The sequence below is a fragment of the Pempheris klunzingeri genome, chromosome 7, assembly GCF_042242105.1.
Source record: "Pempheris klunzingeri isolate RE-2024b chromosome 7, fPemKlu1.hap1, whole genome shotgun sequence".
In the NCBI taxonomy this organism is placed as follows: Eukaryota; Metazoa; Chordata; class Actinopteri; order Acropomatiformes; family Pempheridae; genus Pempheris; species Pempheris klunzingeri.
This window is the reverse complement of record NC_092018.1, coordinates 7,743,855-7,759,092: the sequence shown is the minus strand read 5'-3', so window position 1 is coordinate 7,759,092 and position 15,238 is coordinate 7,743,855. Positions and strand designations below refer to the sequence as shown.

The 15,238-nt window shown below is 41.5% G+C and overlaps 1 protein-coding gene across 2 annotated transcripts in view; it reads left to right on the top strand.

Annotated features, from left to right (window-relative positions):
• The window catches only part of pde4d (phosphodiesterase 4D, cAMP-specific), a 56,219-nt gene that overhangs the window by 30,055 nt on the left and 10,926 nt on the right, over positions 1 to 15,238 (top strand). For both annotated transcript variants that reach the window (XM_070833179.1, XM_070833180.1), the window contains 3 exons: positions 59 to 135; positions 553 to 602; positions 5,526 to 5,638. In XM_070833179.1, the coding sequence (XP_070689280.1) occupies positions 59 to 135; positions 553 to 602; positions 5,526 to 5,638 (240 nt within the window). The remainder of the gene's footprint in view (positions 1 to 58; positions 136 to 552; positions 603 to 5,525; positions 5,639 to 15,238) is intronic.

Genomic DNA, 15,238 nt, shown 5'->3' with positions numbered 1-15,238 from the left:
ATTCATGAGTTGCTGAATGCTGTACGATTCAGTCCTAATTCATCATGTTTCACTTCAGGTTCTTGCCAGCTTGAGAACTGTACGAAACAACTTTGGTGCATTAACTAACCTACAGCAAGACAGAGCATCCAATAAGTAAGTTGCCAAGTTTTACTGTTTTTTGTTTTCAATAAAATCTGTTGTGGGAGGAATGATTGTATATTACAGACAATAATGGTCAACATGCCAGAATTTAGCAATATTTGATCAGTCTCTTCATGATGCAAGGTGCAGTTATTTGAAGTCATTGGCATGCTGCACCTACCTGTACTGTGTCCAGCTCTCACTCAGTCTGGCTTTGCTCGCCCTCTGCTGTTCCTATTGAGTACTACAACAACAGTAGTAATAATTTGCAATGGTACCCTCAGCTACAGTGCACCTCACATGTGTAGTGAGGGGTAATTAAGTTTCCTTACTGCTAAGAGTCTTGGATAAAACATTTTGAGATTAACTAATGATTGTATTGTTTTGAGATGGAAATGTCTCACTGTGTTTTTGTTTCACCCATTATAGGAGATCACCCATGTGTAATGCACCACCTATTACCAAGACCACTTTTACAGGTATGTGGTCAAAGAAGCAGCATGATGGCTTGTGTCCTGTGTGTGTGTGTGTGTGTGTGTGTGTGTGTGTGTGTGTGTGTGTGTGTGTGTGTGTGTTTTAAAGGGTTTATAGAACACTAAAATGTAGTTGTAAGCAGATCTAAGTGTTTCATAATGTATTTGTCAGCAACTACAACTCCCTGGGGGGGGACATAAGTGGAGGCCTTTGTAGTAGTCAAACAATTGTAATAATATACGATATGTCTTATAACTTTACTGCTTACAATTACATCTTGTGTTATAAACCATTTATTAATTGTTTATATACTGCCTGTAAATGCTAAATAGGGAGACTTAAAGTGTTATTGCATCAGAGGTATTGGTAGTAGAGGCAGTATGCACACATATACTTTTAAAGTGAAGGCTCAGTGGTTTATAACCAATATAAAGGATGCCAGTGTAGTTATATTGTTTTTTATTGTATTTTTGTCTATTGCAAGTTGTCAGCAGTTGGTTGGTTATAAGTTGGTTTTGCTGAGGGCCTGGCAAACACAGACATGCTGCTCAGGGAGCCAGAGAACATGAACATAATATCAACACAGTCAGAAATATGGACGGCATATTTTGCAGAGAACTGGTTCACTGGAGCTAAAAAAGGACAGCATAAGTAAACGAATAAACCAAGACCAAATATGTCCCTTTCAGTAGCTGTTGTTTTTTTTCTATTTTCTCTATAGTTTGGATAGGTGTGGTTTTTGTGGCTATAATATGTTTGAACAGTCAGGATGCTGTCAAATCTTTAATCAGTTTCTGGGAAGCTAATTAGACATACAGATGTTTGGCAAAACTTGCAGTTCACTCATGAAGAAAAGCTCAAAGTCTACTATTATGTGGTACTTTGCAAGCTGACATGTCATATCCACCTTATGTATATGGACCATTATCTTTATTATTGGTGTCTGAGTGTTAAGATAGAGAAGAAGTCAAATATTCTTTGCTCAAGTGATCCTCAAGTGTTTAGTTTTGGTTTGTGCAATACTATAATACACCCTACAAATAAAGTCATACCTGACTTGGATAGTTTGATGTGCTATAACCACTAGACAGACCATTTCCACTGGAAAGCCTGTCTGGCGTACTTTGAGAGTTTTGTTATGAGGATGACGTGGCACAGGCAGTCTTAGATGGCTAGAATAGACTTGTCCTTGACAGTCACTTTGCATTTTAGCAGTATCAATGGCTGTAACCTAGCTGGTGTTTGCAGGAGAGACCATATAACCCCCACCATTAATAAATAATTTCACTGTGTTGTTTTTTGTGTTGTAAAATTATCCCTAAGGCATGTGAGTAGACACCCATGGAATCACATAGACACACTTATTCATGCATATTGTAAAGGCAGTAAAAAACATTTATTTTATTAGTATTATTACAAGTGCAGTACTTAAATCTGTTCTCTTCCACATTTGAAGGAGGTCACTCCAGACATTCCCCCCCAAGAAACACACTCCTGATACATAACGTGCTTGTATATGAGGAACTGGTGACACTGTGCTATATTTAGAACACAATCATAGTGGTGCACAGCCATTATGGGTCCTGCCATAAACTGGTGACAGCTGTGAGTCATGAGCATGATTGTTTGAGAGTATTGACTACTTGTAATGCAAAGACTTGCTGAGGCGGCGACTCAGATACAGACAATAAAGGAAGTAGAATTAATAGTAGAGTCAGTCAGTGATAGAATACTAGTGAATTTCAGAAGGATTATATGAGAGCTTCTTTGCTCTTTCTCTACTTTCCTGTCTATCCTCATCTCCTGCTTGTCAATACATTTTTTTTCTGTCATCTGTCACTGACTTACTGTACAAATAAAGAAAATTATTGTAGGTCATCTAAGATTTAAAAGGATTACCAGCAGTTCTGTGACCTTTTACCTGTTGTAGATGATACAAGATGCAGTGAAAGCTAAGGAGAGACACTGATTCACAGTCATTCAGCAGAGCATATTCTGCAGTTAACATCCATTTACTCGATCCAAAATGTTACACATGTTTTGGTCTGTATTCTGGATATTTAGTTACTACTCTAAATGACTCCACATTACCTTCTCTCCTTGATATTGCATCTTGGATTTTATATGCAAACAACAACGACTACAGCAAATATTGATAATATCAGGTCTCAAATAAATAGTATATTTTATTTAAGTAGCCCAGGCCTGAGATGGACAGCTCTTTCTCTACATATATGGGACAGAGTGGAGGTACTAATGATGGGTATTTTACAAATATTGTCCTTTCTTGTTTATCCATACCATTTGAATTCTGTTAAAACTGGCTTAAGGACATAAACGTTTTAATTTGAAGTTCCATGTGGAAAAAGTAGAATGTATAAAACAACATAAGGATGGAGTATTATTCATCATTAAATGAAACATCTTAAAATAACCATATTGGCAAATTACATATGTAGAACAGTGCATTCTGTTGGAATTTATAGATCATATTTTTACTATCTATAAATGAGGTTTATTTAGTAAAACTATTGGCATATGATACTGTCTCAATGTAACTTAAGTGGCTGAGGAAGTGTTTGGACTGATGTATGGTAAAATTACAACATATATGCTCATGAATTATCTAAATAAATGATATCACATCAGTATTATTGCTCAGCAGTTCACCCTCTATTCTCTTTCCTTGCCTCCTCGTCTATGTTTTTTTTTTTCCTCCTTCCCCCCAATCCCCCTCCTCCTCCTGCACCTCACAGTCCGACTTCACTGTCGAGCTGTTCTGGTACATAGTTTGGCTGCAGCTCTGCGTCTGTGCAGCAGAGTGGCCTCTCCGAGCGCCGGTGTCTGATGTCGCACTAAGCATGAGAAGAATGTCATTGACGTCAGTGCAGTTGCTGTCAGAAAGAGTAGCACCCCAGCCTCTGACACCACACCAGGGAGAGAGACAGAGAGAGAGAAAGAAAGAGGGGAGACAAAAGAGGGAGGAGGAAGGATGTTCAGAGACCAGTGGAAGAAACGAATAGTGTGGGAGAGGAAGGGGACTATTTAAAGTAGCAAGGTAGAGATTTATCAAAGACAATGAAACAGGATAGGGGGTTACATTGGTGAGAATAGGAGGTCACAAAAGAGATTTAGAGATGGTCAGTGGTCATGCTTACACACTGAATAGTCCTGCGTGGAAACAACAATGGTTCGCATGTTTCCAAACATAGTATACAGTACAATAACGTAATTATTCACTGCAAATTGTGATAGCCCTTATTCAAGAGCGATTAAACACCACATGCAACCTAGAGCATACATGAGTTTTTATCATGCTCTAGGTTGCATGTGGTGTTTAATCGAATGCAAAAAAATAATTTTTATCATTCAAACCTAAATAAAGACAGCACAGTACTTTCCAAAGGCCTTAATTCATTATACATGCTAACTGTGTTACGCTGATATGGAATCATGTGATTAAATTTGGTCCTTGTGTATTTTAATCTGACACTGTTTTCTCTGTCTGTGTAATTGAATTACAGCTAAAGTCACCCCCCTCCCAGATCACATAGCGTTAAAAGCCTGTGCTTTCCCAAATTAGTCAAAGCATCAATATTAATTGGCTTCTGACTTTGAGAGGGGCATGCCTTCAATTTCAAATTAAAAGAAATGGACCAGTACTTTGACGTAGGGCTTGTGACACTAAAACTCATCTTTACCATAACGTTAGCCATCTATTTGTTTACCTCTCTGTTTTGGTGTATTTGTATTCTGAACACACATTAGCATGCATGTACACACAATATAGGGAGCTCCCAGCTCTGGCTTCGTTTCCTTATTACTCCAGTCCATGTTTTATTCCTCTCCCTTCCCCATCCACAGTGCAGTCCTCTCAGGCTTTAGGTACAGCTTGGGGAGAGCAGCACGTTTGGCTACCAGGGACGCCGAAGCAACAGCAGCCCACCCCCTATACACACAGCATCTATAGGAAACAATATCCAGCACACACACACCACTGGATTATACCCTTTTCTTCCTGGAAACCATGGATGTTTTTATTAGCAAAGAGGCTAAGGAGACAAAATCATGATGTGTTATGGTTAGCATTTCGTCTGGTGTGAGTGTGTGTGTGTGTATGCATGTGTGTGTCTATTTGCGTCCGTGTGTATGAGATGTCTTTGTATTTGTTAGGATGCTGTGAACAATCTCGTGTGTGTTTTGTGCTGGACAGTATTGACATGGATCTTGACTGGCTCTGAGTCTCTCACTGGATTCTTTTTCACCGTCCCTGTCTTCCCTCCATCCCTCCTATGGCAGACATGGGCCTGCTAAATAGACTGCTGTTCATCCTGCTACATGACTGGAATTACATCTCTCTTATGAATGACAGTGTAAACTTTGCACGCCTAGATCGCTGACTGTGATATGTGTGCTGTGTATGTGAGATAGTGAGTGAGTCTGTCTGTGTGAGATTTCTGTTTTTTGTTGCTCCTCTTGCCCTGTGGGTTACCTCTGTATTCTCTGCTGTGATTTTCTTACTGTTGATATTCATTTGGATACCCAGAACTGACTCAGGGTGGCCGTTTGCCATACATCACCTGCAGCTGTACTCCCTGGGATTTTATCTGATTGACTCTTAAAAGGAAGAACCCAGGATTTGAACTGTAGGAGTGCACTGGAGGTGTCTTTTCTCCAAGGGAATCAGTGAGCTTTGCTACAGCTGACCTGTGACTGCTCATCTGTGGGTTAAGATACAGGACAACAAGGCCCTACTCCCAGGCCTACACAGTTGGCTCACCTGTCCAGTATGAAGAGTCGTCCATGTGTCTACTCGGGGTATCCCAGCTTAGCTGTATGTGGGGCGGGAGACCCCGGGCCTGGACCGTCCACTAGCCCTCTGAAGCGGGCCCTTACTGACCCCTTGCCCTCCTGTCTTGCCCCTGCAGAGGAGGCCTACCAGAAACTGGCCACAGAGACCCTGGAGGAGCTGGACTGGTGTCTGGACCAGTTGGAGACGCTGCAGACAAGACACTCAGTCAGTGAGATGGCTTCCAACAAGGTAGGAACAACAATAAAAAGTTTACACTAACTTGCCAAGGCAAAGCTTTCATCTTAAGCCTTCGTCTTACAGCAGTTTCTTTCATATTGATATAGCTATTACAATTACTAGTATTGATATCGTTTTTGTTTTTTCACACTTCAAATGCCTAATTCTATGAATGCACTGCCTGTGTTATTTATTGAAACAAGTCCAGAGGCTGCTACCCATGATTCACTGTGGTGTTTTTTGTGGCTGATGAATTTGAATGTGGCATACTGTGTGTGTGTGTGTGTGTGTGTGTGTGTGTGTGTGCGTGCAAAGTGTATATACTGATCTTTAACCAAAGTTACACTATTACAATATATACTGTATAGCATGTTTCTAGTGTTTTTTACAGTTTACAGAATTTATTCATGGTGGTCTAAACATCTGACAGTGGAGGTGGCTGCAAATAGCACTGTGTTCACAGGTTACTGTCATTTCATCAGACTTTTAAATCAATCCACACCTACTGTGCAGCATTCAGCAACAGTGAATTTATGTTTATTGCTCAAAGACAGACCAAACTGCTATCCAGCACAATTTTATTTATTTAAATATTACTGGGAGCAATAGATCTAATACATTATAGGTAGTTGATTTGAGTGATTTTAATGTATGTAGTTTAATACTAAATGAATATGAACTCTTCAGTGTTCCTCTCTTTCATTTGTCAAGTGTTTCACGACCCATAGTAGTTTCTATTTGATACATATTTGGTTATCATATGAGCAGTATATATTATGGGCAGTGGTGTCTTTTTTTAGGAATCCGAAATCAAAGTGAACATTGGACTGTTTGTTGTATTTTCTATGTGTGTTAGTGATAGCATCATCATGCAGGCAGGGAGTTGTGCAATGAGCATGCTCAGTCGCCTCTCGTGTGTGTGTGTATATGATTGTGTGTGTGTGAGGAGGGAGGCTGCTGTGCCGCTTTGAATGCTGATCAGCTCAGGGCTCTGGTGATGTCACACACTGTGATGTCACACGAAGGGGGGATGGACCAAAAAGAGAGGCAGGGAGGACGGACCAAAAAGAGAGGCAGGGAGGACGGACAGACAAAGGAATTACACAAACGCACACACTCACGGCTGATGTCGACACGACACGACATGCATGACCAGGACATCTACATCGTTTAAAAGTGAAAAGAGACAAAAAAAATTGTAACATGCACTGCCTCACAATTGCTCACCAGTATAGCTATCAGTGGTTGTCATGGCAACAGCCACAGGCCTAACCAGCCTCACTCCAGCAACACACACATACATCATAGGTACTACTGTCACTACATCTCCCACACATAGCGATTACTTTGTCTGTGTCTTGCAGAATTTCATTGAACACTCAACATGAGCCCTAATTGACCAATGAAGGAAAGTCTGACATTTAAAAGACACAATAAAATAAAATGGGATTCCCTCTATGTATGTATGTATTGAATTAAATAACAACAAATTTGCACCTCATTTTCCTCTGAATGTGCATTTAGTGCTTTAGTGTGTCCTTTAGCAGTCACATTGCATAGCTGCTGCTGTTTTGCGTTACTTTTGCAGAAGTGGCACAGCTCTTTCTGCTTACAACATCCCCGAGTAGTAACCCCAATTAGATTTTAACATGACCTGGGGAAATAATACATGTCACCTCTGAATGTCAGTTTTCTCAGAGTTACTCTATTAAGCCCATAGGCTGCTATAACAATTGATCAGCTGAGCAGGAATCTAGATCTTTTTCCCTGGAAAGTGTCACTTTTCATTTTACCTAGCCATTTCTTAGAGGCACTTCTCAGTGTCTTTTTATAGGGGATGGGGGTGGGGGTCGGATGTCAAAGGGTACAGGCCCCTCATGGTGAATATTATTCATTTTCATAGATGACAAACACATTTTGAAGTGGAGGCGTCCTGTGTTGCAGTCTTGGTAAGGTAAATGTGTAGAAATCTACAGCTGCTGTAACTAAAAACATGGGAGGGGACAGTTTACATGGTTCCTTGACCTCAGGGTATCTCCTGGGTTAAGGCAAGTGTCTAGGTGGCCAACCCTTAAGGAAATACAATCTCATACAACACGATATAACCAGTCCAGTGTCTAATGTGTGTTGTATTCACTGATCAATACTTGGTCATTTCCTTTTCTTTGACATTTGATGGTGTACACAAGCCTACTCAATACATCTGCCTTTAAAAGTTGTTTTCCTGGCTATATACGCTGTCGTACTCGTACACTCGCAGCCTGCTTCTTTAGGTTGAAAAAAGATAAGAGCAGCTTACGATCAGTAAAGATAATGGATGGACACCTACACAGATACGTGTGTGTCAAAAGACTTCTTCTTTAGGTAGAGGAGATTGGAGCCAGCTTGCAAGTTATAACAAAGTTTAATCTTACATGTAAGAGGAGCGTTTGACAGTGCAACAACATCATGGAGGTTACAGAGTAAAAGGCTCAACCGGTGAGCATATACAGTTAGGTTTTATAATGGGCGTTATCATCTACTGGCGGGAGAATTTCTTCTTGTCCTTGTAGATATGAGGCAGAGCACTCCCTCGATTACCACTCTGTCTGGCAACGTGTGAGCATGTCCTTGGATGGCAATTCTCATAACATTCCCACCTGTTTGCACTCACAAGAGTGCAACTTTCCACATAACATATAAGAACTTTACCTTACATGTATATCAAAAGCCCATGGAGTGTAAGAGCGAAAAACCTGTCTGGCAGAACAATCAATCTTTCTGGACAGGAAAATTCTCTTACGGTCCCGCTGCCCCGGCGACCGCACTATGGCACTCCCAGAGGGTCACAATAATGTCAAAAATTAACTGCACACAAACGGTACACAATGAGAAAAATAGCTGTTGTCTACTCTGGAAACTTTGAGTATGGGAACATCCGTAAAAGAACAGAAACTGTCCACCTCCAGGCTGGTCATCCCATCGTACCTGTGAAGTGGACCTGCCCCTACTAACTAATCATTATTTCCCTAATAGACGAAAACAAAGTAAAACATGGATGTGAATATGGGAACATATCTATTATCACCAAACAGTATCTTTTTCCTTCAATTTTTGTTTAGTTCTATGAAATCCATACAGACAATTTGAAAATGGTAGGTTACTTCAGGAAATGTACCTTGTCTTGGAGTAGTTTTGATAACCATAGATTGTAAATGTTTTATTTATCACAGATACCATCCCTCCTGTTGATACATGTGAAATCCCATGGATCAAAAATAGCTGCAAATCTAAAATGATTCTGCTGACTGATCATTGTCATGTTGCCACTCGTCATCCTCCTCATGATCCTCCTCTGTGTTCTGGCCCTCTGTCCAATGTCCAAATTTGCCACAATTGAATCATAATCATAATATTCATCAGTGGGAAATTCATCACAGTCATCAACAATAAAAGTGTCATTACTTTTAACTTTAAGTTTCTTTTTCTTTACATTCATTTGTTCCTCACCATGTTCTGCATGATCTTTGGTGGTTTGAATCCCTGCACTCCTCCATCCTACAAGGTGCTTTTTAATGTTATTGCAGATTTGTTGATGCATTCCAAGCAGGAATGCATTTTTTAGCTGTAGGTTGTAATTACTCGTGTCTGCACGGTCTACAGGTATACCACTGTGAGTTGCAAAAATCTGACTCAGCCTATCGAAATAGACTAGCACTGACTCCTCTGGTCCCTGTTTGCACCCTAACACTTTAGAGTAACAAGCCTGTCCTCTGTAGTGTTGGATTATTCTACCATACAATGCCTCTGTCCTCTCATTGTATTGCACATGTCCGAACGAGATGGGTGCATTATTTTCGAAGGGGTCCCATGTCCCCTTCACCAAACACCAATCCTGTTTCACAACACATCGCAGGACTCTCTCAGTCTCCACTGTGTCCAGCCTGAAACTGTCACACAGTCTCTTTATCTCTGTTAGGAATTCTTCTGAATTTAATTTGGGATGGACGATGCCAGCAGCAGCTTCTTTTACATCTGCATCAGTCCATGGTCTATACACTCTGACAGTGGGGGGTTGATTACTCTGTCCTGCTCTGGGATTTGGCATTTCTATCATAGGAAACATTTCTGCATCTTTAAGTCCGAGATTAGGTACTGGTGGTGGTGTTGGACTGAGGTAATGTAAAGGATTGTATACATTACCGCTTCGGGTCCGGTGTGGTGTGTCCACCCCGGACAGAGATGGTTGTGCAGTCATGGATGATTGAGGCAAGTGGTGGGAGGCAGATGAGGAGGAGGACGGTCCTGGAGGTGAGGACTTTGAAGTGACTTTCCCCAGGAGAGGCCTAGACAGCAGAGGTGGTTGTTGTGGATCCGAGTATGGCGGTAGACTTGGGAAAGGACCCAGGGGTCTGTATTCGTGGTCCTCTCGCTTATCTCGGGCAGAATACAACACAGGATAAGGGTTAGGAATTTTCATGTCCCTTTCTGCTTCCTTCTCCTTTTCTCTCTGTCTCTGCTTTTCCTCCCCCTCTTTTTTCTCCCTCTGGCGCTGAAGGCCAGCTTGTTTGAGTGCTTTGTTTAACCACACCTGGGCTTCTGTGAGGCCTTCCTTTCTTGCTTTTATCTTACTCCCCTTTGTATTTGTTTCAATCTTTGCCACTAATTCTCTGCAATCTCCTACTTGCAGTTTTCCCTTAAACTCATATTTATTTTGCCATTTTTTCAAATATTTTACATTATTTTTTTTTCCTGTTTCATGCGCTTCGCATCCCCTTCATACTGGACCTCGTCAGGTCCCTGACTCCGATAACAACTGCTGCAGCAATTACCCATTTTTTTCTTTTTCTTTTTTAATTTTTTCTTTTTTCTTTTTTCTTTTTCTTTTTATTTATTTTATTTTATTTTATTTTTTTTGAATTTTAGGGAAAATTTATTTAATAAAAAAAATTCTCTGTGAGTCCCTGACTCCCTGAAGTCCCTGACTTCCCGACGTCTATTATTGTTAACTCAGGCGCTGAGAGATTAGTTTTTTGTCGTCCTTCTAAAGACGCTTTACCGTAAGTCCCTGACTTACCCTAGGTCCCTGACCTATCAGTCTTTCTGAAGACATTTACCGTAAGTCCCTGACTTACCACAAGTCCCTGACTTGCTATAGGTCCCTGACCTATCCTTTTGTTTAACTCACCCCTGTTGTTGAGTGCCGGACTCAGGGTAGCTGGTTCGTCACTCCTCTGCTACACCCCGTCACCATCCCTCTCTCCAGTGGCCCTGGCCTCCCTGTCCAAAACGGGTTTTTAGGAATCCCGCGGTGGAGGTCTTACCTCTGAGTTTTTTCACTCAGCCTTGCGCAAGGTCTGTGGTTTTCACCGGAGGAAGAGAATGGATATTGGGGCCCCACGTTGGGCGCCAAATTGTCAAAAGACTTCTTCTTTAGGTAGAGGAGATTGGAGCCAGCTTGCAAGTTATAACAAAGTTTAATCTTACATGTAAGAGGAGTGTTTGACAGTGCAACAACATCATAGAGGTTACAGAGTAAAAGGCTCATCTGGTGAGCATATACAGTTAGGTTTTATAATGGCCGTTGTGGGTGTAGCTCTCATACATCATGTCATCATCTACTGGCGGGAGAATTTCCTCTTGTCCTTGTAGATATGAGGCTTCCCACCGTTGCAGAGCACACCCTCGATTGCTACTCTGTCTGGCAACGTCTGAGCGTGTCCTTGGATAGCGATTCTCATAACAGTGTGGAGTTTCTTTAATCCAAACATACCAGTCAAACTTTTTAAGCTGCTGCTCCCAGTTGAGAAACAAACAGTAAGTTGTGTCAGCTGACAAAGGCTCCATTGCCTCTTTTATCTATTTATCTTTGCATCCCTCTGCCTTTCTGTTACTTTCTTTGTTTATGTATCATTCTGGTGTCTTACCCCTTGCCATTACCATTTAGCTGTTTGTAATGGTACCTACCTACATACTTCATTGATTTTCTTCTCCACGTTCTGCTCAGATCATTAATGGACAGCAGACCTCTTTCTCACAGTCAGTGCTGCATTCATTCGTTGCGGCAATTAGACTGTTCCTGCTCTCCCTGTTCTTTGTAGAGACTGTTCTCTGCCACCAGATTAAATGTGGAATGTGAGAAAAGAAACAAATGCAACAGAGATCCTGAGGTGTCATGGGCTATATACAGCAGGGAGTGGATATTTTTGGTCACTCCGCCAAAGAACAAATTACACGCAAGTCACAACTGAGCTTGGTGTGACACTTTCCAATTTTTACCCAATAGTTTGTGTTCACACCTCTTGGCTAAGCTATCAATACGTGTGTGTAGTATATTTGTTTGATAGAGAGGGGGTGTTTGTGTGGATAGAAGGGGTGTCTGTGTTGTATATTGTGTATATTCTCCTGCAGGGAGTAAACTGTGTGTGTGTGTGTGTGTGTGTGATGGACCTGTGCTGGCCTGCTTGGCTTGGAGTCAATCAAAGCTGCTGGATCTCAGTTAGCCAGTTGTCTCATCTGCTCCAGCATAGCTGTAAATTACTCAACAGTGCCTGGCTGGCTGTAGAGGTGGGGTGTAAAGTAAGCAGAGACAGGTTTGGTCCCTTTTCAATCCATGTAACCACTGGACCATCACAGACACACGACACCATGCATGTACACATGTGCATGTACACACACACACACACACACACACACATACACACACACACATACACCAAGAGAAGAAAAGAGACTTCTTCCTCTGAGTCCCAGGTTGACAGACTGTAGAAGCCTGTGAACAATATTCATGGTTCAAAATTAAATGTTTTCTGTACAGAATTTAAAGTTGTCTTTTTTTAAAATAATTTATATTTGTCACCTTTTACACCTGTACTTAATTCTTTATAATGTATTGTAACGCTACCTTATCATGATGAAAGCAGATGTAATCTATATTTTTACAATAACAATGTGAAAAAAGTTTTTCATTGTAAAAGAGGTCACTTATTATTATGAACCTGCAGAATTATCACCTGAATCTGCAGCTCCCCTCAGCTTCATAGTAACTTTCAGTTAATTGTTTAGCTGCTGGCTCCTAAAGTTCCTCTTTTTGGTCATTCTCACCAAGATCAAAGCACTGGCATTGGCCACAGCAGTAAACCATTTTCATGAAAAAAGCTCTAAAAACCTGCTGCACGCTACGTGCTCCGAAGGTCAGACAGACACAGTCGGAGACTAGCTGGTGAACATAGTGGACCAGCTTAAGAGCTAATTGCCCTCAGGAGTGTTCAGAGACCAAAAGCAGAGCAAAAAGGGAGCAAATATTGGACTTATATTCACCAGGTGGCCAGAAGGCGTTCACAGCTTGTTTTGTCTGCCCCCAAATAGACAAAAAAACACTTAACTGCAGATTTACACAGTTAAACCCTGTGTATTGCTTTATCACAAAAATGTCATACTTTATCATTGCTTTTTTATTTCAAGTTAGATAGACATCCTAATTGACAAAAAGGGAAAATCACTCCAAGACACATTTCAAATCTTGTAAATCTTGGGCTGGGTGTTGTTTCAATATATTCAGTGTTAGCGCTGATGTGATACCAGAGTTTTGGTACCAAAACCACAACCAATACATTTTTGATACCTTGATTTGAAAAATGTACATTTATTTATTTAGTTAATGAAGCCAAAGTTCTCATGTCCATAAAATGGCTTCAGGAATCAGGAACTATTTGATCAGAGAACTACGACTAATTCTTCAGTCCTGTTCTCCTAGCAAACTGCCTGATGACTGGAGATCTGTCATGAACTGCATCCACAGTAAAAAGTAAACAAACGAATAAATACTTTTCTGTTTTCTAGGGCTGAGGTTATAATGTGTGTGTGTGTGTGTGTGTTGGATAGTGAGTGGTTGTCAGTGGTGCTTGTTAGGGCCCGAGCACCAAGCGGTGCGAGGACCCTATTGTAACTGCGTGGGGGAAAAGGGAGGAAACGTGCAAGTACCCAAGAACCAAGAGGTGTACGGACCTCACAGTCCCCGAGCAGGTAGGCCTCGAAAAAATACGCGACATGGCAAAAAACCAGCCAACCAGGGGGCTCGAAACATAGTTGAAACTGTGTGGATTATTATTATTATTATTATTATTCTGGTGTCAAAACAAACGCAAATTTGTCTCACAAATGGGCGTGGCAAAATGGCTCTATAGCGCCCCCTAACACTAAAACCCCTACCCCCGGAACTGCAATTTATGTACGTGTACGCAATTTGGTGGGTTCATGTATCACTTAAAGACGCACAAAAAAGTAATTTGGACCAATGACCTAAACCCAACAGGAAGTCGGCCATTTTGGATTTTATGTTAAAAAGTAGGGTTCGTAAATGAACGAACTAGTTTGAGGGGGTTGAAGCGATCGACTTCAAACTTGGTCAGCTGGTAGAAATAATATCAAGGATGAAAAGTTGTTAAAGGTTTGGTATAATCTTTAACGGTTTGGACGTGGCGAGCTGTCAAAAGTTTGTGCCTCGCCGTCAAACAGGAAGTTGTTAATAACTTGACTGTACGTGATCCAATATGCACCAGATTTCACATGTCTGATGAGAGTCCCGCCCCGAACACATCTACATGTCAATATTCATTTTAAGTCATAGCGCCACCTGGTGCTGACAGGAAACTTTATGTTTTGCGCTACGATGGCTCAAGACCAGACAGTTGATCGGATCCACTTCAAATTTGGTTAGGAAAGCCTCAAGATGTTGATGTTGGTCTGGAGCGAACGGTGTGACTCTGTGTCAAAAGCTGTTGCCGTGGCGATGCAGACACTGTCGATTGAAATTTTTTTTTCGCCATCAGAATTAAAAGTGCTGTAACTCCACTGTACAAGGTCCTATCTTCACCAAATTCATACAGTTTGATGACTGTCCACCTTTGAAGACATGTACGTGGCCATTTTGAACCATAGTCATAGCGCCACCTACTGGCGGGAGGCCGTACATGTCTTCTTTCTCGGACGTCTCTCTCTCAGCAGGTTAACCACAGACACCTCAAATTTGAGCCAAACATTCTCAAGATGTGGTCAATGCAAAGGTATGAAGGGCTTGAGGTTTCGCCAAACGCTGTCACCGTGGCGACGCCCTGTTCGCCATGAAATACGAATTTAATTTCCACGCTTACGCATACGTGCAGACTCACCAAATTTAGCATACATGTCAGGAGGCCTAAAATGAATAATCGTATTGGGTTAACAGGTTTGGGTGGGGCAAAATGGCTCTACGGCGCCCCCTACAACATTTTGACGAACTAGCCCCCGGGCTACGTTTTACCTACATCTACCAAATTCGGTATACTTATGCAGGACGATAGGACCTACAAAAAAGCCTCTTGGAGCGTTGACCTAAACCCAACAGGAAGTCGGCCATTTTGAATCAAGTGTCAAAATTTCAGCCATTTATAGGGGTCGTAAATGAGCGAACTAGTCCGAGGGGGTTGAAGCGATCGACTTCAAACTCGGTCAGCTGGTAGAAGCAGTATTCACGATGAAAAGTTATCAAAAGCTTTCTATAATCTTTTACGCTTTGCCCGTGGCAAGCTGTCAAAGTTCTGTGTCTCGCCATGGAACCGAAAGCTCTTCCAAGTTCACTGTAGATTCTCCAGT